This window comes from Bubalus bubalis, chromosome 4 (assembly GCF_019923935.1).
Source record: "Bubalus bubalis isolate 160015118507 breed Murrah chromosome 4, NDDB_SH_1, whole genome shotgun sequence".
NCBI lineage: Eukaryota > Metazoa > Chordata > Mammalia > Artiodactyla > Bovidae > Bubalus > Bubalus bubalis.
This window is the reverse complement of record NC_059160.1, coordinates 44,021,588-44,044,269: the sequence shown is the minus strand read 5'-3', so window position 1 is coordinate 44,044,269 and position 22,682 is coordinate 44,021,588. Positions and strand designations below refer to the sequence as shown.

At 59.3% G+C, this 22,682-nt stretch overlaps 1 protein-coding gene across 2 annotated transcripts in view; it reads right to left on the bottom strand.

Moving 5' to 3' along the window:
* Positions 1-376: 376 nt before the first annotated feature.
* Positions 377-22,682, bottom strand: part of ELFN2 (extracellular leucine rich repeat and fibronectin type III domain containing 2) — a 56,918-nt gene continuing 34,612 nt past the window's right edge. The window contains exons 1-2 of one of the 2 annotated variants that reach the window (XM_044941352.2): positions 16,663-19,528; positions 377-8,283 (exon numbers count right to left, since the gene is read on the bottom strand). In XM_044941352.2, the coding sequence (XP_044797287.1) occupies positions 5,350-7,824 (2,475 nt within the window). In that variant the 5' untranslated portion in view covers positions 7,825-8,283; positions 16,663-19,528 and the 3' untranslated portion in view covers positions 377-5,349. Of the gene's footprint in view, positions 8,284-16,662; positions 19,529-22,682 lie in introns of those variants that run through there. The other variant, XM_025283501.3, reaches the window with a different exon arrangement.

Sequence of the window (22,682 nt, the reverse complement as noted above, 5' to 3'; positions counted from 1 at the left end):
GTGATGCCCAATGCTCCTCCACCTCTGCAGTCTAGATCCAGTGATAATGGAGGCCAGGACACCAGGCAGGGGAGTGGGGGCACATGGCAGTGGGCTCCCACGTTTCTAGTGGGATGACACCATGCGGCCCCCAGCTGGCTAGGATTGGGGCAGGGAAAGTGACCCTTAGTTCCCAGCTGGCCCATGTGCTGTCTGGGGGACACACTTCTTTTTCCCTTGACCATGGGCGAAGACTTGCCCATTTGATAGGCCCCCTTCCTTAACCCTGCGTGTGAGGCTCTGGTGAGAAAGGGAGATGGGAACTGGCTACCAGAAACTGGAGGCGCTGGGATCCCAACTTGCAGAGGGAGGGGTCGACATTCAACAAAGACCTTGGTCCTGTTGTTTTAAATAAGAAATTTATTGCAAATATAGAAATTGATTCTCTCCATACAGGAATCTCCGAGTTGAGGAAAACAATTTCGTGCCATTCAGTTTAAAACAGGAAATAGGGAAGAGGGAGAGGCAGATATAGGGAAGAGAAAATAAATGAAGTTACCCCTCCCCCCACCCCAAAAAGAAGAAAAGGAGAGTTCAGGCCCCGCCACGGGAAGAAAGGTCCACACACAGCTGGGGTTCACAGGTTCGTAGCCCGGGGCCAGGAGCCCAGCTCTGCAGGACCCAAACCAGGTGCCAAGCCGTGGGACGGGATGGAGGGGCTGGTGGCTCCAGGGCCAGGGTTGAGGGGTGGGGGCGGAGGAAGCCAGGGGACAAGAGTGGACCCCCCTCGGCCCTGCCCAGCCCTGTGCTTGTTTGGCAAGGGGCAGGTAAAGGAAGGAGAGGCTGACCAGACCCTCTCAAGCCCACCCCATTCCACCCCCTTTTCTCTCCCTACTTCTCGGCAGCAGTGATGGACCTTAATGGGGGACTCGGTGGCAGGCATGAGAACAAGGAGTCTAATACCGGTTCTGTCCTAAAGGTGGGAGGACAGACGAGGATTACGGCAGCTCCTAGGACCAAGGTGGCTGTGGAGCAGCGGTCTCGGCAGAGAGACCAGCACTGCTCTCAGGTAAGCCCCAACCTTCACTCTGGCCTGGCGGGCAAGCTTTGGGGGGCCCCTTAAGCCCTGTGGGGCTCTCACACCCCCAGGCTTCCTCATGCCTGACCACCCATCCCAACACCTCAGAAAGAAGGCCCCCACTCCCTCCTCAAGAATGTGGTGGGATGCTGCTGAACCCTGGGGTCTTTGCAGGGCAGGGCCAGAGTAGTGGAGGTCACCAGAGGAGGTACATGGGGGAGTCCAGCCCCTCCTAACAACCTTACTTCTCCCCCCTCCCATGTCATCCTCCCCTGGCTAGCGGGCTAGTCCTCTGGCTCTGTCGTTCAGAGCTTGGCTCCCCTGCCCTGAGGGCTCCCCCGGCCCCTCCCCACTCTATTCTCCCGATTTTTGATTCTCTGTGCATTTTGTGGCTGTCCCTTCACTGCATGTAAGCCCCTTATAAGCTGGGACCTGTCACTCTTGTCCCCCATGTCTGGCCCCTTTCCTGGCCTTAGTATGTTTTGAGACCCTAGAAGATTTCTTTCCTTCCCCCTCCCTGTGCTTCTGCTTCCCCATCTGTTAACATGTCCGGGACAGGAGGGGTGCAGGTGGGCGACTCCTCGCTAGGAACCTCAGAGCCCTTCGGCCAGGCTCAGACTCTTCTCCCTGCCTCTCTGGGATTCTGCAGACCTCCTCTCCCCAGGTGGGTCTTTCTACTCCAACCCCTACCCCCGCCCCCACCCCCGCCACAGACAGTCCGTTCCCAGCCTGGACACAGGCCACCACCATCCTCCTGCTCTGTCCCCTAGGAGGGGTCAGGGGCGAGGAGCCTCCGGGGGGCCAACACAGGCCCCTCCTATGGAGAGGAGACAAGCCTGGGACCCCCGAGGAGGTGGCCACCCCAGACTAAGCTTTCTTTCTGCCAGACCCCGACTTTTCACTTCTGGAAGGCCATTAGCTCCAACAGAAGGGTCACGGTCCCTACTGCATTCTCCAGGAGACCATGGGTGCCCCTTCCCGGGGACAGGTGCCAAGGAAGGAAGCTCCTGTGAAGGTTTATTCAAAGAGGCCAGCCAGCCTCCAGAAGGTCCAGGGTGCAGCAACCCCACTCCACTAGGCCCCCCTGTCCCCTTCCTCTCCGGGAGACCCCCCCTCTTCCCTTCTCTCTTGGTTTCATGCCCTCCTGGCCTGCCCAGGCCATGGCACCGGGGTCCACCGTGCTCATCACCATTACAAACACAGGACCCCGGCCAGCCAGATTCCTGGACGTAAATGTTCACCAGTCTTTTGTGAATATTTTGTCCTGAACAGGACACAGGACATAGATGCAGGAAAGCCTCTGGGGTGAGCAACAGTGTGTGCCCCACTCCCCAGAGCTTTGGCCTGGCCTGGGCACCTAGGAGGTCATCTTATTCTGCTTCATAGACCTGTATGCCCTGGGCTGTGAATGTGGGTTCACCTCCTGGAGTGGAAGACCCTTGCGGTTAAGATGGGGACCTATCCTCTGAAGCCCCCCAAACCCAGCCTATCTGAGGTTTTTATAGGTCATCTTCAGCCAGGAATGACAGGGAATTGAGGGGAGCTCTGGCTCCTGATGCAGGATTCCTCCCCGTGGGCAGTGCTGTCCCTAGGCCAACCTCAAGGGAGGGGCTCCCCCTATGGGTTCTTCCCTCAGGGCCCCAAGCTCCCCCCTTGTAGAGCCACCCATGAAGCCCCAAGCTCGGCCTCCTGTACTCAGCAATGTGACTGACTCTCCCGGCAGGCAAATCACCAGACCCCTCCCTTTTGGGGAGCTCCCACTTCTTCATCTGCAAAATGGGAGCAAGTGGGACAGAGGAGCAGTCCCCCAAGGTGCCCTTCCCTGGGGCTGCCCTTCCCTGGCCAGGAAGAGGCTGATGGGAGGAGGGGAGGCGGCACTTGTGGGCTGGCCCTGATGTCCAGAAAAACAGGAGATGGGTCGGAGGGCAGGGGGTGTTTTTGGTGGCACCTGTTTTGGGTCTTTTGCAGAGCGGGCCCCTCCCTGGGTTTCAAGAGCTGCTTGTCAGATCACAACAGAGGGAATGTGGGAATGGGAGCGCGGCGGGGAGGGAGGGTGGGCCAGGGAGTCTGGACAAACTGGCACATACACGACAGATGTTTGCTCAGAAAAATACAGTAAAATCGTCATGCAAATATAACAGGGAATCTGCTTTCTCACATCACTGGCTTCTCTGCTTGCTTTTCTGTTTCATCAATCCAGTGTGAGGAGGGGTTGGAGGCAGGTTTTGGGGAGTTGGGAGAGGTCTGCTCTGCATATCCATGCTGGCCCTCTCCCCTCCACTTCCTCAGGAGAACAGTCCTTTCTTTGCAAATGTCACCCCAAAAGTGAGCCCCAGGCTTGGTCTGTCCCCCAAGTGGGGCTCAGTTGAGCCCTAAGGCCCCTTTCCCCTCCACTGTCTTCCCCCAGGAAGGTCACTGGAGCCTACCACCCAGGGAATGGCACTAGCTTTCCTGGTCAGAATCCCCTCCACAGTATAGGTCCCATCCATCATCCACCCTCACCCCACAGTCACACCCCCAAAACTCAAGAACCCAACTGAGTGACAGGCCACAACCAGGAGTGTGAGGAGAACCCAGTGGGCTCCTTCCACTCCTGAGGTGGGTGGGGCGCCAAGGGGCACATGGGCAGGTGGGCAAAGCTAGAGTCATCTCACTCCCCACTGGCCCACCTCCCATCCACAGGTGCAGGGGTGCTGACTCCCACCCCTCAGCACCCTGTCAGTGTTCAAGACAGTCTCCAAGACAGTCTCAGGACCCCAGATCCGTCCCTTAGAGCTGACCCCAGGAAGCCCCCAGCTCTTGAGAAAGGCAGCCACCCCATCTGGCCCTGCCCTCCCTCACCGCCCTCTGCCACCCACACTGACTGAGAGAGAACCCCCAGAAGCCCAAACGGTCCCAACTGCCAGGCTCTGGGTTGCCATGGCGACAGAGGCAGGCCAGGGAGGGGGAGGGGCCCCAGGAACCCAGCCTGCTCCTTCCCAGTAGGGGTGTGGGGGGTGCTCACCATTTGTGCTTTGTTCGATGTTGGGTGGGTGTCAGCATGGGAGGAGCGGCCATTTCCATGAAAACATGGGGGCCTCTCAGACCAGTGGGTAAGGTGGGGATAGGCAGCCAAGAGGGTGTGAGTGGAAAAACCCCAGAAGGCCCTCCTTCCTCTGGGCAGGCTGAGATGCTGCCTGGAGAGCCCACAGCAGGGGTCTGGCAGGTGGGAGGCCAGGACGTAGGGGCAGAGTCAGGAAGGCCCCCAGTGGACTCCACCCCCCGGCTGCTTTCAGGTATCACAGTTCACCCCTGCCCTTCTGGGATGAGTAGGGGTCTTGGAGGCCCAGAGAGGCTGGGGGCCGGGGTGTAGAGGCCTGCACCTGAGATGCGGAGGCCGCTGGCCCAGCCGCTCTCCTCAGACACCGTCGACAGCTCCCAGGCTACTTGGAAGACACTTGAAGGGGGCTGGTGGACCGTCCCATGCCTGCACCTCCCCTACGACCAGGACCTCCCACTTCTCCTGGGTGCTGCCATCAGTGGGCAGAGACCCCCCCACAGCCGCCCATGAGGAGTTCCAAACTCTGGGGGCGTGGCCATGAGCCTTTCTAGAAAGGAAAAGCACCTGCCTGACCCTCAGCTCCAGGAGACCACAGCTCTGGAACAGGTAGTGGATGGACAGAGGGTGAGGGCCCCAGAGGAGCCACTGGGGGAGTGGGGGACAGCACTGGGCTGGGAAACTGGGAGACTGCCTCTCACCTGCCACGTGACGCCCTTCCTCTGGGCCCCGGTCTCCCCATCCATAAAGGGAGAAAACAATGCTCAATGTCCATATGCTACTAAGTCTCCCAGTAACCTGTCCCCCATCTGGGGGGACCCGCTCCCTGCCCCAGGGGAGCTTGGGTCCATCTCCACCCCAGGCTCCTTTACCCCAAAACCTGTCCCTAGTCCCAGAGCCCCAGACCCCACACCCTCCTCTGGCTTCCTCGTCTGCCCTCCCCCCTCCCCCCCGCCCCCAACCGAGCCCGCACACCCCAGCAGAGTCCCTGGGCAGCACAGTAAAGACGACTGGTTTCGGTATCAGTGTGTAAACTTTAAGGAGAACATGTCTTTGTTTTCCTGTCCGTTATTGTCGGGTGGTGGTTGTTCACAGTCAGGTGGTGGTCACGTGTGTGCGTGGGTGCGTGCGTGCGGGTGTGCGTGTGCGTCCACTCCTCGGCCCCCAGCGCGCCCCGCCCAGCCGCCCCGGCCCTTCCCCGCGTGCCCCTGGCCCTCCCCCTCCAACCTCACCAGGGTCGGGGTTGGGGAGAGGGTCACAGCTTCTGCTGGGCCGAGACCCCCTTCCAGTAATCGAGGATGTCATGCAGGTCCTCGTCCTTGGCGAACTGGACCTTCTTGCGCAGGGCGTGGCCGGCGGCCATGTACACCTCCTCCCGGTGGTGCTTCTTGTAGGGCCGGAAGCGTTCCCAGATCTTGTGCGTGCTCTCGGAGGAGTACTCAGGGCTGGAGGAGTAACCTGAGTAGTAGTGTCTGGGGGAGAGCTGCGAGTAGGTGGAGTCCCGCTTGGTGCGGGTCAGCGGCTTGAGGAAGGACACGCGCTGGCTCAGGCTGTCGGTGCCCTCCTCGTAGTACAGGGCCGGGAAGCTGTGCCGGTGCTCGCTGCAGTGGTAGGCGGGCTTCACCTCCAGGTGGTGGATGGCGCCGCCGCCACCACCGCTACTCCCGCTGCTGCTGGCCGGCACCAACGGGAGCCGGTCCAGCGGGCTGTTGAGGGGGCTGCCCTTCTCGATGTACTTGGAGTCGCCCTTGGCCAGCCCCGGAGTGGCCGGATGATCCGGCACATCCAGGCTGAAGACCTTGGCGCTCTTGATTGAGCCGCTGGAGGAGACGCTGCAGGTCTTACGAGCCACGGCGGCATCGGCGCTCAGCTGGCGCTGCAGCGGGTGATGAGAGCCCTCCTTATAGGGGGGCGAGAGGAAGCTGGGCCGCTCTAGCACCCCAGGAACAGGGGTGGCGGTGGAGGAGGTGGTGGAGGCCGCAGGGAGGGACTGGCACTCGAAGGCCATCTCAGGGTCCCCGCCACCACTGCCACTCCCCAGGAAAGAGGCCGAGTCCAGCTTGAGGGCATCGATGCAATTGTTAATGATCTGGTTGACCTTGTCCACCTCCTTGGCGATGGTGGAGATCTCAGCAGCCGAGCCCTGGCCGTTCTCCAGCTCAGGGAGGTCATCCTCCGGCCGTGCCAGGCCCTCACTGCCCGTGCCCGTGCGCACCTCGATATAGTTGCCCTTGGTGGCCACCTTGGGCGTGTCCAACCCAGCCTCCAGCCCCTTGGAGGTGGTGGGCAGCTTCTCCCCGATCATGGAGGGGATGGAAGACATTCGGGACACGGGCAGCACAGGGGGCTCGCCCAGCTTCTGGGTGGCGTGGACAACGGAGCCGGCGTCCACGTCCGCCCCGTAGCGCATCTCCAGGATGGTTTTCTTGACCTTGACCGACTTCTGCTTCTCCTCCTGCATGCGTCGCTTGCGCAGGCAGTAGTAGACGGCTCCCAGCACGATGACCATGCCGAAGAGGCAGCCCAGGATGGTCATGATGTAGTGGGTGGTGGTGGAGGTGCTGGGTGCCAGGTCGCCGGGCACTGGGTCCCTGGTGGTGAAGGTCAGGCAGGTGTGATTGAAGCGGCGGCTGTTTCGCAGTGAGGTCACGCAGAAGGTGTACTCGGTGTGCGCCCGCAGCTTGTCCAGCGTCACGATCTCCTTCTTGTTCTTGAGGGTCATGACGTCGGAGAAGTAGCTGTTGTTGTACTGGACCAGCACGTACATCTTGCTGTACGGATGCGGGATGATGACCACCAGCGTGGCCGAGGTGAAGGTGACCTGGTGCAGCTTAATGGCCGGCCCTGCTGACGCGTCCGTGGTGGACGAGGCTGGCGGCTCCACCGACAGGATCTCGTCGGGGCTGAAGCCTGAGTTCTCGTCAGGCTCCCTCTGGGTGTCGGTGGAGTAGGGCGTGGGGTGGCTTGCAGGCCGGGCGGGCAGCGAGCCATTTCGGCACTTGGCCTGGAGCACGGTGATGGCGTTGAGGCTGTGGTAGGGCCGGGGCACCAGCAGCGGGTAGCCAGCGAACTCACGTGGCGACTCGCACTGCAGGCGGTCATAGTTCTTGGTTACATTGTTGAAGACCACGAGCCAGGCCAGGAAGCCGAAGAGGTCACACTCGCAGTTGAAGGGGTTGCCGGCCAGCTCGCACACCATGAGGCTGGCCAGGCTGGCGAAGGTGGCGCCGTCAAGACGGCTGAGGCGGTTGGAGGACAGGTCAATGCTGATGAGGCTAGGGCACTCGGAGAAGGCGGCGGGCGTCACCACCTCGATGAGGTTGTGCTGCACGAAGAGGAACTGCAGGCGGCCCATGCCCCGCAGCATGCCCTCGGTCAGGTTGCTGAGCTTGTTGTAGCCCAGCTGCAGCACCTGCAGGCTCGACTGGCCCAGGAATGCGCCGTCCTCGATGTAGGAGATCTCGTTCTTGGTGAGGTTGAGGTCGGTGAGGTTCCCGAAGCGGTTGAGCGAGGAGTAGAGCACGGCCTTGAGTTTGTTCTCGTTGAGCCGCAGGTCATGCACAGTGCTGTTGATGTGCTGTGGGATGGTCTCGTAGGGCGGCTGGTTCTGGCTGCAGATGGCCAGCCACACGTACCCCTTGTCGCCCTCGATGAGCCAGCAGTCGGCGCGCACGGTTCCCGGCCGGCACACGCACAGCAGCGCGGCCGCGCACAGCCCCAGGCGCAGCATGGCTCCGGCCACGGCCCCCTCTCAGGCCTGGCTCAGGGTGGGGGGCCGGGGCGCCGGGGGGCCTAGTGGCCAGAGGTTGGGGCCAGCAGCACAGTCCTCCCTGGGGCTGCCACCATCTTTGGGGGGACCCCCAGCTCGGGGGCCCCAGGTGAGGTGGGCACGGCCAGTGCCAACTGTCAGGGGGCCTTCTGAGGTGCTACCCACAGTCGCCGGGCACCAGAGCCAGACCAAGGCCAGGGGGGCTGTGGGCCCCACAGCCTGCTTCCCCGAGGTGTTCCTTTCCTGCCAGGAAGATGCCCAGGTTCTCGGGGCTTGACTTCCTCTGCCTCTTCCTCTTCCTCCTGGGGCTCGGGGCTCAGAATTTCAGACGATTCCCACAGGAGGCTGGAGACTGGGACTCTGAGAGGGGAGCACGAAAGATGGGGACAGGAAGGAAGAGGCCCGTCTGTCACCTGGTTCCTGAAAGGCAGCACCGAGAGGGGGTGACAGATCAGTGTGAAGGCTCAGGGCAGCCCTCTAAGCTCCAGCACAGGCCCCCAGCCCCACTCCCACCCCCTCCCAGGGCGTCCTGTGCCAGCAGCACTCTGGGTCCCTGTTACATAAAAGAAGGGAGGTGGCAGGGGGGCAAGAGGGGGAGGGGGGGCCAGAGGACCTGGGAGGAAGGAGATCAAAGAAACAAGAGGGAGGGGGGAGGGGACAGTGTCTGAAGCCAGTAGACAAAAAAGGAGACTGGAGACTTAACAGGGCAGGGGCAGATACACATACACGCGTCAGCATCCTCAGGTCCACACTCGTCCACCTGCCCGCACAAAGACCCACATGCCCCCATGTGAATCAGAACTGCATAGCAAGCTCACATAGACAGGTGTGCACAACCACACACACACACACTCACAAGCACACCTACAGTCTTGTGTACGACAACAGGCCCGTACACACATGGCCACGTACCCAGGCAGCCACCCTCCAATCCAGAAAAGAATTAAGGAGCCCAGCAAAATGCCTCCTCTCCTCCATGCCCAAAGATAAATAATTCATTTGTTGTGTAACTGCTCTTGTTCCAAAAATAATTCCCTTGTCTCGGCTTCCATGGGGGAGGGGGAGCAGAGCAACATGGTTGTGAGCCCCCCAGGCAGGAGGTGCACAGCGGCTGGGGTCTCCCGCAGTGGGAGGTCAGGAGATGAGCTCTTCTTACCGCAAAAGCAGAGCCGAAGGAAAGAGAGGGTGAGTCTGGGAACCCAGACACACTCCCAATAGCCCCTCCTCAAAGTGCTTTCCAGTAGGGGGCACCCCCAACCCTGATCCTACAGGGGTGCCTCAGGCAGAAGTCAGAGGCATCGGGAATGCCCAGGCATCTCCTCAGTGGCTGGAGAGTTAGAGGCCCAGAGAGGGTCAGTGACCTGCCCAGAGTCACATACTGCAGCCTGGGTCACGGCCAGGATCAAGGCTCCTGAGCCAGCAGCATTCGGGCCTGGAGCCCCATCCACCCTGCCCTATTAGATGGACTGCACCGTCTCTGAGTCTAGTCTCCACATCTGTAAAGTGGGGACCAGGCCCCTGCCGGGCCTCTGATAGGGGGAGAAGTAAAGTGAGCCATGTTGCCCATGTTTGACTTGCAGGGGGTCAGGGGAGGCTGTGCAGGGCTCTTGGCCTGCAGACCCTCAATTTCGTGAATTTCAATCTAGGGGGGACTTGCCCTGGTCTCCCAGCAAGCCAGACATGGCCCGTCACCCAGATCAGTCTCTCACACACAGTGCTTTCCTGGCTGCGGGAAGAACTCGGCCCTCCCTCCCTCCGTCCTGGGCACTGGCCAGGGATATGAAGATTAAGCCAGAGAAACCCATGTTTGGATCAAGGAAGCCAAAGACTGTTCACAAGGGCCACCTCTGCCTCCCGCTCCTCTGCCTGAAAAACTCCAGGCAAGAGAGCGCTTTAAGAAAAAGTGTGAAACCTTTGCTGTTAAAAGCAAAACCAATTTACAGCCCTGAGCCCTAGAGGGCTGGAACTGAGGAAAGGGAAGTGGAGAGGGAGAGAAGTCCCCAGAGCAGCACAGGCAGGCAGTTTTCACTGAGGTGGCAAGTGAACAGGGCATCCAGATGTCCCCTCAGATGGAAGGCTGATGCAGCATCAGAGGCTGTGATTATCACGGTTGCCACAGGGGGTCAGCCTCACACCTCCTCGACGCCCCCCCCTGCACCACCCCCCCCCCACACCCGTCCCTGGGCCAGCTCAGGCTGAGAGGCTGGATGGGGGCAGGGGAGGAGGTAACCATGAGGCTGCGGGTCAAGATGGGGTCCCCAGGCAGCAGAGAGCATTTTTGTCCTTGGCTCTGCCAAGCACGTTCTCAGGGCTGGAGTCAGGAGACCTAGGCTCCCTTCTGACGTGGCAGCTGGCTCCCAGGGGGCCTCAGTGCCCCTCCCCGCCAGGCAGGGAGGTTGAACCGGTGGAGGCTGACTTGCCAGGTCTCTCCTGTCAGAGGACCCTCCGTCTGCGCCTCCTCCGGCTGGGAACGTCTGGGGACCACATTTGTATGCAGGTGATGTGCAGGTGTGCGCTGGCTCAGCGCACCGGCTGTGCTGGCGTGTATGAGTAGACGGGTGTGCAGGCCGGCGTGTGCACACGCATGCCTGTGTGCACAGGTCATGTGCCCGCCTGGCCAGCTACAGGAGTGAACGGCAGAGTAAGAAGGGGCTATCTGTGAGTGGAGGGGTGGGAAGGGATGCATGTGGGGCATCTCATGGAAATGCAGGCAGGCGCCTGCCTGTATGTTGACATGTTAATAAGCATGTGTGTCCCACATGAATGTGTATGTATGCACATGCGCGACTTTAGCCGCATCAGGCCCCACCTCCCACCCTCAGATCTGAGTTGCTCAAAGTGGAACCCACTCGGGCAGACCTAGCAGCTAGCAGGCAGGCAAAGCTGGCCAGACTCTTGGAAATCCCAGGCCAAGCTGAGGGTGTGGGAAAAGGCAAAGGGGAGGAGAGTGGAGTAGGCGAAGGGGCCCAGGCTTGAGGGAGGGCCGGAGCGGGGTTGGGGGCTCACTTCCCAAACAGTCCAAGGTGTACAGTGGCACCTGTGCCCCTAGCCTAGCCCCTCTAAGCTCTGCCCACCTTGGCCCTTAAGGTGACCCCGCCCTCTCTCCTGCTCCTCCTGGTGTCCAGCTCCCCCTTCCCTCCCCCATGACTCAGAGTGGGGAGGAGGCTCCCCATTGCCCTGTCCCATCGTCCCATGTGCGTCAACTGCCTGTCCCTGTCCCCGGGCTGCCTGCCCACCACCCGTCGAGGCCTGACGCAGCCAGGGAGGGAGGACGGCAAGGCCGCTAAGGCGCTGACAGCAGCACTTGGCCCCCCGCCCGGCTGCACACCCACTCGAGGTGTGGGGAGGGGTGTGCCGGCTGCTGTGCTGTCAGGCCTCAGGCTGACGGCTCTGGGGGCCGGGCCTCCCCCTGCTCCCACAGGAGTGATGCCCCAGCCCAGACACTAGTGGGAGGAACCAGGGCCCTATCCGCCTCCCCCCACCCTGCCCCACATGCCAGGGGCTGGTGAGAGAGAGAGGAAGTGAGGAGCTGCAGCCCAGAGGCAAGAGCTGAGGAGGAGGGAGAAGCCAGAATCTGGAGCCAGCTGAGCAGGGAGAGACAGAGGAATAGAGATAAATGGAGAGGGAGCATGGGAGACGGAGGAATCGATCGGCAGAGAAGCACGGCGTGATGACAAATGTGGGGGGCTCGAGGGAGGGCACACAGTCCAGCTGCCCACTCCGCCCACCCACCCAGGGGCCAGGGAGACAGATGAGCGCTGGAGCCACCAAGATGCTGTCTGTGACCAGTCCGGGAGGGGGGTGGGGAGCGGCAGGAAGCGGCTGTTGGAAGCAGAGGTGTTTACTGCCCAGGACGCAACCGGTGCAAAACCTGGGAGGGTATGGCCACCCTGGGAAGCCAACTGTGGGCCAGTGGCCGGGCGCCAGAGCTTGTGCGGCGAAGAGTAGTGCTCCCAGATGACCTGGACCCCTCCCCTAATGTCCCACCCTCGCCCCACTCCCATAGGTGTGGGGTATGAGTGAACTCTGGCCAGAGAGGGGGGCAGACCAGCATCTCTTTGAGGTTCTGTCTCTCCTGCCGCCAGAGATGGAACATGGCAAAGTTGGGGGGCAGCATGCCATCGAGGGATCCTGGGGACCCCAGTCTAGCAGGCTACACACTGCATGATGTCCGCTCCCACGTGGACACCCCTGCACAGAAGGAAGAGTCGGCGAGCCCATGAGGGTCTGAGAGGAATTGAAGAGGGGCCAGGGGTCTTTGTTCAGAGCTGGGCATGGCCTCAGAACATCCAAGTCACTCTGGGCAGGGCCCTCCCCTCTCTCCAGGGCTCAGCGCCCACCCTCAAGTCGCCGGTCATCCCTGTTGGATCCTGTGCCCTCCTCCTCCAGTGGCCAAGATTCAAGACCCCTCCATGGACTCAGGATCCTAGAGCCTCTGAGCAGCCGGGAAGAGGCATCCTGGCTCTGCTCAACCCCAGTCACTGTCAGAGGGGAAGCTGAGGCCAGGACTGGGGAGGGCACATCTGGCTGGTGGCAGGTCCGCTCAGGACCCAGGGCTGCAGCAACAGACCCTGATACGCCAACCTCAAATCCTGTCTGAGAGCTTACTCCCCAGACATGGGCCCCGCCCCCCAGCTGCCCCAGGACACCGGGCACGGGAGAGTTTCTCTGCCTGGGAAGTGGGTTTGAACGATCCCTCCCTGCAGGGCTGCAGGGCAAGCACGCTGCCTGGTGCAGAGCAGGTGGCCTCAGAGAATGTTAGCTACCATCCTTCATGAGGCTATTCTCATTTCCTCACAAGCCCATCAGGGTTCCCCTGGACTCAGGCTCCCTGAAGCCCTTGGTCACATCTCCCCAGACCCTTTCACTTCAGGCCGACCACCAAGCTCCCCAGTCAGAGGGGAGCCTTGACCTCTCCACCCCAGGCTGTGGGGCTGGGAGAGTCAGGGAGTCATTGGGCCACTCCTGCTTGGGCTGGGCGAGAGGATGAACAGGGTAAAGGCCTGTGTGTCCCCAGGCTCAGGGTGGCTTGGGTGGGGAATGGGGGTGGGCAGAGGCCAGAAGGCAAGAGGTGGGGCCGCTGACTCTGAGACCTTGGGTCCTCTCCAGACCTCAGTTTTTCCACCTGTGTGGCAAGGTGAGTGTCTCCCAGTCCGCAGGGCTCCCAACAAAACCCTAGGACTCAGTGGAGACAAACACACTCTCTCCTGGCAAATGCATAGCTCCTGCCCATAACGTCACACCCTCGTGGATGTTGGTAGGATCCCGGGAGTGGATGGGGGAGATGCCGTGCGTGTTCGACCTCCCAGGAGCGGGATGTGAGGCTTAGCCAGGGAAATCTCATTTGCAGCAGCTGATCAGCCCTGGCACGGGCTTCTCCCTGAGCTGGCTGGCCAAGGCTCCCTGAGGTGCCACTGACACTGTCCGTGTCAATGCCATTACCCAGGATTAGGAGAACCGAGGACCCCTGGGGTCCAGCCAGAACTTGAGGGGCAGGCGGCCACCTCACCTCTGCTGGAAGCATAGCACCAAGCTAGGGGTCCCAGAGGTCGGCTGCCACCGCTCTGCCCTCAAGGACAAAGCCTGCCACCCTCTGGGAACTAGATACTGAGTCTTGTCACTGCCTCCACCTCACCAGGGCTCCTTGGTCAGGCTGCTCTGGGCCTTGCTTCCTCACCTGTGAAATGGGATAATTATACCTTCGCCCCTGAACTACTGTCTGGTAAATGAACCATCAGGATTTCAGGTACAAAGAGCCCCAGCTGCAGGACAGAGAGGAAAATAAAAAGCATGGATGTGGGAGGCAAAGGGTCCTGAGAGTAAATGCTGTGCTGTGTGACAAAGGGCACGTTAATTAACCTCTCCGGGCTTCAGTCCCTTTCCCATAAGAGCAACACAGCTAAACAGACTCATCTGCATCTGATATTTCACATTCCTTGAATCTCGTATTAGCCCTGCATGGCTGATGCTGTTGGCTTCATCTAACAGATGAAACACCAAGGCCCCCTCCTTCCTCAGCTTCCTCCCAAGAGCTAGGTCCATCACAGGGACTGGACATGTAAGCCATCTTATGGGTTTCCTGCCCCTTGAGTAGACACCTCCCTCCCTACCAGGAAAGCATGTAAGAGTGGACCATCCATAAACCGAGAGAGAATTCTACATATCCATTCATCAGGAAGTACTTAGTCCAGGCCTCCAGGCCTATGCTCCTCCAGTATCCCCAGGCACATGCCCACCTCAGGGCCTTTGCACATGCTACTCTCTCTGCTTGGCATGCCCTTCCCCCAATATCCACACAACCCACTACCTCACTTCGTTCAGGTCTCTGCTCAACTGCTCCCCTCAACCTTGCCCTCCCTGATACCAAATCTGAGATGATTCACTTGCTCTGGTCCCTTCAGAGCCCTCAACAATACCGGACACCATTTAGCTCCTAATCATTCCCTCCCCGCCCCCATCATAAAATCAAAGGAGGCTTTACCTTGTTTGAAACTGTAACCTCCATGCCTGGAACAGGGTCAGACATTTAGCAGGTGCCAGAACATGATGTGTGGAGTGACAGATCAGGGCTAGGGACAGGGATGAGGGACAGAAGGAGATCCTGGATGAGTCAGGACTTGAACCATCAGCAGGAGGGGTTCTGCTACTGATGTGTTCACGGTGTGCAAGAAATGTGCTGAGCCTTCTCTTTAGCCTCATGGCCCTGCTGATGCCTCCTATCTCTCAGATGAGGAAACAGGCTCAGAGAGGTGCCATCATCTGCCCTAGACCACATAGCCAGGAACATGAACTGGCCTGAGCTCTTAGAATTACCAGACTTCCCAGGAACCCTGCAGATATGACTTCCCCTGACTTGAATACCTCCAGGGACAGGGATCTCAGCACCCATCTGAGGCTATTGACTCCCTTCTTGAACAGCTCTGATTGTTAGAGGTTTCTTTATATTACAAAGCCAGACCTAGCTGCTGTACCTCTGTCTGCTCATTGGTCCCAGCCTGCCACTGGCCAGGCACAGCCCATCTGTGGCCACTGCGGCCAAGAGCCCTCCTCAGAGGTTCTTTTGGTATTTGTTCAACTGTTATCTCATGCTTCTGCCATCCACATATCCAGCCTAAACGGCCTCAAGTCCTCTACTGCTCTTCCTATTCCATGGTGTCAAGTCCCATACCCTCCGGTCCAGCTGTGCTGGGTCATGCTTGCTGTCAAGGTCCCTCCTAAAAGGTGTCACCTAGAGCTGAGCCCCAGCACCAACATGGTTGGAGTGGTGACAGGCACCAAGGGACACTCTGCCTCACTCGCTTCAGCTCCATGCTTGTTAGAGCAGCGTGAACACTCACAGCAGTGTGTCCTCACCTTGTCCGAGATGCCAACCAAACCCCCAGGCCCCCTCGCACATCCTGCCAGGCTGCCCCAATGCCCTCAGAACGTCGTCAGGCAGCTCCGGGAAGTATCTGTTTTGGTTTCACCCGAGGTGCCGGGTTTCCGTCCACTCCCATTCAATCATGTCTTGTTAGTCTCAGGCCTCCGTGCCAGCTGCTCCACATCTCGGGGGAGCTGGCTCCTGCCCCTGACACCGTGGCACCCGCTCCCGGCTCCGTGCCCTCGTGCGCCAGGTGAGCAGGGTGTGCCGGCTGCATCCATGTCACAGGGAATCAGAACAGGCCCGCAGCTCAGCCCTGGGGTTGGGGGGAGGGCACGCTGTCCAACCAGCCACACACTCGCCCACGCTCTTCCACACCCACACAGCATCACTGCACACCCACTGTGTGCCTGTGATGTGTGTTATTGCAGACAGACTTGCTCTACCTTCACCAGGTTTCCAACTTACCCAAAAGAGCTTAGTAAGAACACGGCCATATCAACAGCAACAGTTACGGGGTTAATTGGGTTGGCAAGGCCTTGATGCACCGTGCACCCATCTCCAAGAGGGGTAACCTCGGCCAGAGAAGGGGGCTGGGCTAGTTTGCTGTGCCATGCGCTGTTATGACACTCGGAGGGCAGGCTCTCTGTGTCACCTTGGGCAGGTCAGCGCCTTGCCCCCTCTGGGCCTCAGTTTCCTCATCTGTTTATAGGGAGAACAGCTGAGTGCTTGTGTCTCTCTGGTTTGCTGGGGCCACCCCCAGCCCTCTGTGACTGCTCACTGGGTCATCTCCCAAGAACCCCACTGGGGCCTGGGCTTTCCCTGCTCCCAGGGGTGTCAGATCTGTTGTTGGCACCAATGCTGGGTCCAGACCTCCGTGGAAGGAGGTAGGCAGGAGGATGGAAGGGCTTTTGGGAAACCATCCAGCAGCCTGGTAGGAGAGGCCCTGACACTGGTTCTGTGGGCAACTCTTCACATGGCCCACTCCCTGGTACCCACCCGCCGACCCTAAGCAACACACCATCCACCCCAGCCACCCCCAGGACTACTGTGTAGAGCATGTGACCCTCCTGCTCACAGCCAAGAATGACCTGTATTAAAAGTCTGTCTCCTAGTCCCACTGCAGGAGTCATCTCTGGCTTTCCCAGAATTCCCCAGGCCATTCAAGGGACTGCCTCCTCCATCTGACCTGTGACTCCCCAACTGACCCCTGCTTTCCCCCACCTGACCCTTGCCTCCCCACCTTGCCCCTCACCCCCACCTGGCCCCTGCCCTCCCCCACCTGGCCCTGCCTTCCCACCTGGTCTCTGCCGCTCACCTGGCCCCTGCCTCCCCCCACACCTGTCCTCTGCCTCCCCCACCTGCTCCCTGCTGGCCCCTTGGCCTTGGCTCCGGCACACCCCAGGCCCCGCTCAGCTGCAGCCCCGGGCACTACTCACCAGTCTCCACTGGACCCGCTCTTTCACCAGTGCCTGCGCACGCACGGCTGCCTCTGCCTGCATGGCCTCCATTCATTCATTCAATAAACATTTATGGAGCACCTACTATGTACCAGGCGCCGGCTAGGCCCACCCTCCCGGCTCTGCTCCCTCTCCAGGGCCCCAAGGGGTGAATATTTCCCTGCTTTCCAACACCCTCAGGGCTGCCCCAGGGTGGACTGGCACGGCTGGAGCCCACGGGGAAAGGCGGAGGCTCCGGGTGGCAGACAGCGCAGCCCTGGGGGCAAAATGAAAACAGAGTCCTGGGCTAACACAGGTAGGCCTAGCACTTCTCATGTGAACTCACTTAAACCTCTGCACAACCTCATGAGTCATGCTGTTATTATTCCCACTTTACAGAGGAGGAAACTGAGGTTTCACAACTGCTACAGAGTGGCTTTGACCCTCCATGGCACCAGGCTCTGGGTCAAGCCATACTATGAGTTCCTGTTTCATCTGGGCAATGGCTTTTTTTAAAAAAAAATTTAATTACTTGCCAATGTTGATAACTTGGGAGATTTTACTTTTAAAATCCCCACTTCGGGAATGACTGGAAAACCTGGAAGAACTGGCTGCCCACCTTCTACATCTCTGTGGAGACAGGGCGGATGGCACGAGCCTCCCTGGTTCTGTAGCTCTGGGACACTCTGAAGGCATAGATCTTTTTGTGGGGATGGCAGGTCTCTGATTACGAATCTGGGGCTCAAGAGTTCTGTAGTTCCTTGATCCTAAAAGTCTACTTGGCCTCTGTGTCACTGATGGTACAGGACTGCCCTGACCCATCCACAACCCTTGCTCGCCTCCAAGCAGGCCCACCAGAGTGGGGACCCCAAACCAGGAGAGCACCCCAACACAGCCCCCTGACCTGCCTGTCTCCCCACGGGGTCCCTGGCTCTTCAACAACGCTGCTCGGTTTGCTGGGTCAAGTTGGGGGCTCCTGCTGGGGTTTGGGAGTAACAGGCTCCCAAATACAATTCCTACTCCATAAATGTTGCCAGCCAGGATGGGCTGAGGCTCCCACCAAGGCTGCTGTGAACACCAGGAGGCATAAAGCCTTGGCTGCCCAAGCCACAGCCCAGAGTGGGTACTGCTGCAAAGGGCTCTGGGACTTCTAGAATGGCCCCTTGCTCCTGCCCCTCCCCCAGAGCTCAGGTTCCCCTTGCTCTGCTTACCTGGGACTCCTGCCCACCCTCCCCATGGCCTCTCCCAGGCCGCCACCTGGGCACATAGCCAGCCAGGGCCAGGCCCGTCCCAGGGTGACAGTCTATCACAATCCTGAACCAGGTGGTTGCATGGGGTCCCTCTCCTAGCCCTGAGACTGGCTTCTCTGCAGGGGTGGGGGGGTACGGCTTGTAGGGGCCTGCAGCTGTGGCACCAGAGAACAAGGAAGCTCTGTTTGGGCAGGAGGAGCCCCGGAAGTGCCCAGGGGAGGGCCACCCCATGGACTGCCGGCTGCACAGAAACCACAGCCCAAGACACGTGTCCACCAAGTCTGCGTGGCCGACCCATGGAGACCAGCCCTCCTTAGTGTTCTCCTAGAAGGACAGGCCACCTTCAACTCAAATCCCGGCCCTGCCACTGAACGAAGAGCGTGGCCCAGGCAAGCTATTTCTTTCCTCTGAGTCTCAGTCTCCTCTTCTGTAAAATGGGACTAGAAGGGCGCGACCTCAGAGGGTGGGAGAACAAAAGCTTCAGAGCAGGTCTGGCACATAGTAAGTGCTCACAGCTACCTCTAGAATGGGTATGATGGCCTGGCTCACAGGTGTGGCACGGTGCCTGGCACAAACAGGGTCCCTGTCACCCATTGCTGCAGCAGTGGCAGCGAGGAAGGGATGAGGCCCGGCCCTGGACAGTGTCTGCCTTCCTGCCTGTTCCTGCCCCTTCAGAGACCTGTTCCCACCCCTGCCTTTAGCCTGCTCCCCAGCCTCGGTTTCTCTCCCGTTGCCAAAGCACAATGGCTGTTATAATTAACGGATTATCTCAGTGCGACAGCTGTGGTCCTTTGAAAATTGGGTTGAATAACAAGATCCCGGCGTATGGTAATTTCTTTTCATCCCCTGCTCCCTCTTTCTCTCTCCCTCGCTTCAGCCTTGTTACGAATGCAAATGTTTCTTCCCCTTTCCCTCCTTCCCAAACACCTCCTCCTCCTTGGTGGCCCCCTCCTCCTCAGGATGGCAGTGGGGGACAGACTACAGTTCTGCTTTCTGGTGACTGCCAGGTGGGAACTGACCCTCCAGGGCCCCTCCATGCTCCTGGCGCTGGGCAGATTGCCTGACACATGTGCCTTCTGTCATCTCCCGGGCAGACCTAAGTCCCTACACCGGGGGATTCCTCCTACCTGCCAGGCCACTCTTTCCTTGGGCTACTTTGCAGGGACCTTCCCAGAAGTCCTGGTCCCCACTCTCTGATCCTCCCAAACCTACTTTCCCACTCCTACTGCCCAGCATCTCTGCCCCTCCCAAGGCTTCTGTTGGCAGCTTGGTTTCAACCACCATCTCCCTCCCACTGCCTTCTGGACCCCTCCCTGGCACGTGACACTCCGCCTGTCCTCATCCACGACTGGACTTGCCTCCCACTGCCCGCCCGCTCCCCCTCCCCTGCTTCTCTCCCCTGCCCCTGAGCCAGGCAGGAGCATCCCCACGTGCCCACACCTGGGTGCTCTTGGTGTATGCCCTCTCACTGCTCCTGTCCTGCTGCAGTCTCCTTCCTCACCCCAGGTGAATTTCTCAATCTGCATGCTCAAGGGTCTCCCTGCCTCCACTCTTAGCACTCCCTCCACCCAGTAGAGGAGGAGCATTCTAAAACGTACATCGGAGCATGGTGCCCCTTTGCTCAAAAGCCTTCACCGGCTCCCTTACTAATCTGGGAAATTTCCAACAAGGATCATCTGAAGCTCAGCCTCTGGGGTCTTGCGGAGCTGGTTTCCTGCCTTCCTCTCCTGCCCTCCTGCTTCCCTCCACCAATCAAAATTGTCTGGCTGGGGTCCCTCCTGTGGGTTCCCACAGCACCCTGGGCTTCTTCCATCACAACCAGAATGAAAACCGCTGCTGTGACTCCTGAGCTGAGTTCTCCAAGGAAGGGTCTGATTCTCCACTAAAGGCCAACACCGGACACCCAGTAGGTTCTGAATAAACATGTATTGATGACTGAATGAAAGAAGCCTGCTATCTCCCTTTATAGATATGAAAACTGAGGCTCAGAGTAATAACTTGCTCAAGATCACACTGTTTGTGCAAGACAAAACCAGGATTTGAACCCAGGTCTGTGATTTTAATGCCAGTCTTTCCCACTCCCTGGGGGTGGAGGGAGGGCTGTGGGGGTCAGCTTCTGCACAGATCTCAGGGGATTTGAACCTCCCTCCAGCCTCAGCTGGGTGATAAGATGGGACTCCCTGCCCATGCTGTCACTGCATGGACCTTGGACTCCTAGGGCCTCGCTCTGCTCATCTGTAAAGTGGGAAGGAGCCCTGCCTCACTCCCATCTCAGAGGATGCCTGTGGGGACAGAAGCTCAGGTCTTGGAGAGAGCCAGCCCTGCTAACATCTGAGGGTTCGCCCACCTCCAACCTCCAAACCCAACTGCACTGCCCTTGACAGGTACTTCTATGAGCTTGGGGGTTCCTAGGATGGCTGGTGTCACACAGGACAGAGATGCACCCCCCCCCACCAAAAAAAGTGAGAGCTAGTGGAAGAAGCATGGGAAAACTGAGGGTCAGATCATGACCTTGGGCAACAACTTCCCTCTCTCAGCCTCAGTGTCTTTGTCTGTGAATGGGGCCCAGTAATGCCCACTTTATGGGGTTGCCATGGGAACTGATGTGTAATGTGTCCAGCACATGCAGGCACCACCGTGGTCACAGGTTCTACAGGAACGTGATGGTCAAGTGTACCCAGGAGAGAGGGCAGGTGAAGGGGGCAGCACAAGGCAGGGCCACTGTTCCTGACCTCAGTCCTCAACAGCCCACAGAACAGAGCTCAAACCCCAGCATGAAGCCTTGGGTCCCCCCCTCCCTTTCTAACTTCATACCCCACCACATCCCTTCTCAACCTGCAGAGTTACAGGGATTCCCATCTGCGTGTCCCCTGGGCCTTAGCTCATGTTCTTCCTGACCCTGGGGTTCCATTTCCACCTTCCCTACCCCCTTGCAGCCCAGGCCTTGTGCCTCCTCCTCCAGGAAGCCTTCAGAGATTTCTTCTCCACAGGAAGGGTGTGGGCCTCCCTATCGTGCCTTCCCCCATGCCCTGATTCCACCCTCATGGACTCCTGGAAGGATCCTAGAGATTGTCTTACCCCACCCCACCCCACTGTTTGTTTTACAGATGGGGAAACTGAGGCACAGGCAAGGGATAGCAGCTCTCCAGGGATGTGCTTGTACCCAGGTATCTGCTGCTACCAAGCCTACAGGCAGCTTCTCTCCTGGAGCTGAGATGTCCTTGTTCAGCCCTTGCTTGTCTTCTCCTCACCTCCCAGCCCAGAGCTACCTGAGGATGGGACTCCATCTTCCTCTCTGCGCCCCCACCCCAGTGCCTAGCCTAAGGCCTGGCACATAGTAGGCACTCAGTAAATGTCTGTTGAATTGAATTGCGCTCAGGGCGGCCAGTCGTCTCTGCTCTGTAAGAGAAGCATAGAGTTAGTGGAGCCGTTCCCATGGCGACGGGGGTGGGAACCAAGCTGGTGGGGTGGGAGGGCAGCCTGCCCCAAGGACCCCAAGGGCCCTGGAAAGGAGAGGGTCTGGGAAGCTGGAACATTCAGACTTAGAGGAGTCTGAAATTCTGCTCCAACAGGCAGCACAGCCCTGACAAGTCATACCGCCCCTGGGGCCTCAGTGGCCTCCTCTGGCCATTGGAGAGGACACTCCAGTCCCTAGGGGCTGTGAGGATGGCTTGTGATGAGGACCAGAAGAGATGTGAGGAGGGTAAACAGTGACTCCCGCTCACACTGAGCCCTCAGTGCCTGAAATACCAAGTCAGGTGGAAATGATGACCCATTCTACAGACGAGGAGACTGAGGCTCAGAGAGGCAGGGAGGCTTCTCCCCTGAGGCCGCACAGCCCACATGCTTGATCCCATGCTGTACACATAGTCTCCCTGCAGAGAAGGGAGGAATGCGAGGCATAATAAAAAAAAAACCCAAAGACACTGAACCCACCAAAAGGTGGCTGGAGCCCAGGCCCGGGCTGAAGAAAGAACTCCAGGTACAGGGCCCAGCATGAACCCCACGGCTGTGAAGGTTCAAAGCCTTTCAGATCCAGAGGCTGCAAAGGCCTGGGCAGGCCCTGATGTTAATATAGATCAGCAGAGACTATAAATACTTGGCCAGGCCAGGTATTGCAGGGCCAAGCCCCTGGAGCAGCCCAGCAGGGGCTCGAACCCTGGCCCCCTCCTCCTTGGGCCTCCATTCCCCATCTGTCAAGAGCAGGCTACAACACGATCATGACAGGTTCTTTATCCAACAACCTAGAGTTCCCTGACCCAGTCAGGCTGACAGGGGGACCTCAGGGCCCAGGCTAGAGTCCCAGGAGGAATAAAAAAGGATGCAAGAGAGGCTGCCCTGGTCTACCTGGGACAACCAAGGGAGGGCTTGGCTGGGCCTCTGCTCCCTGGCCTGGAGCCCAGGAGAGGCAGGGAAAGGGGCCTAGGATGCCAGCCATTCACTCCTTCACTTTCTCATTCATTCCAACAGCCATTCTCTGAGGATCTCCTGCTGGGGGAGCCGAGGATTCATTGCCAAAAGGCACAGCCTCAGGTAGATGCTCCAGTGAGGAAGACAGTAAGACAAACAAGCACGGCAGGGCAGAGGCCGACCTCAGGCTCCGTGCCCCATCCCAGCCTGCATCACCTGACACTAGATTCACACCTGCGTGTGCCCGGCCCAGTACCTCGTCAAGGCCAAGGACGGGGAGGGCAATCTTGCTCCTCTTGTAAACCCAGAGCCCAACCCGGCACCAGGAGGCACTCCATTAATATTCACAAAAGGACCGAA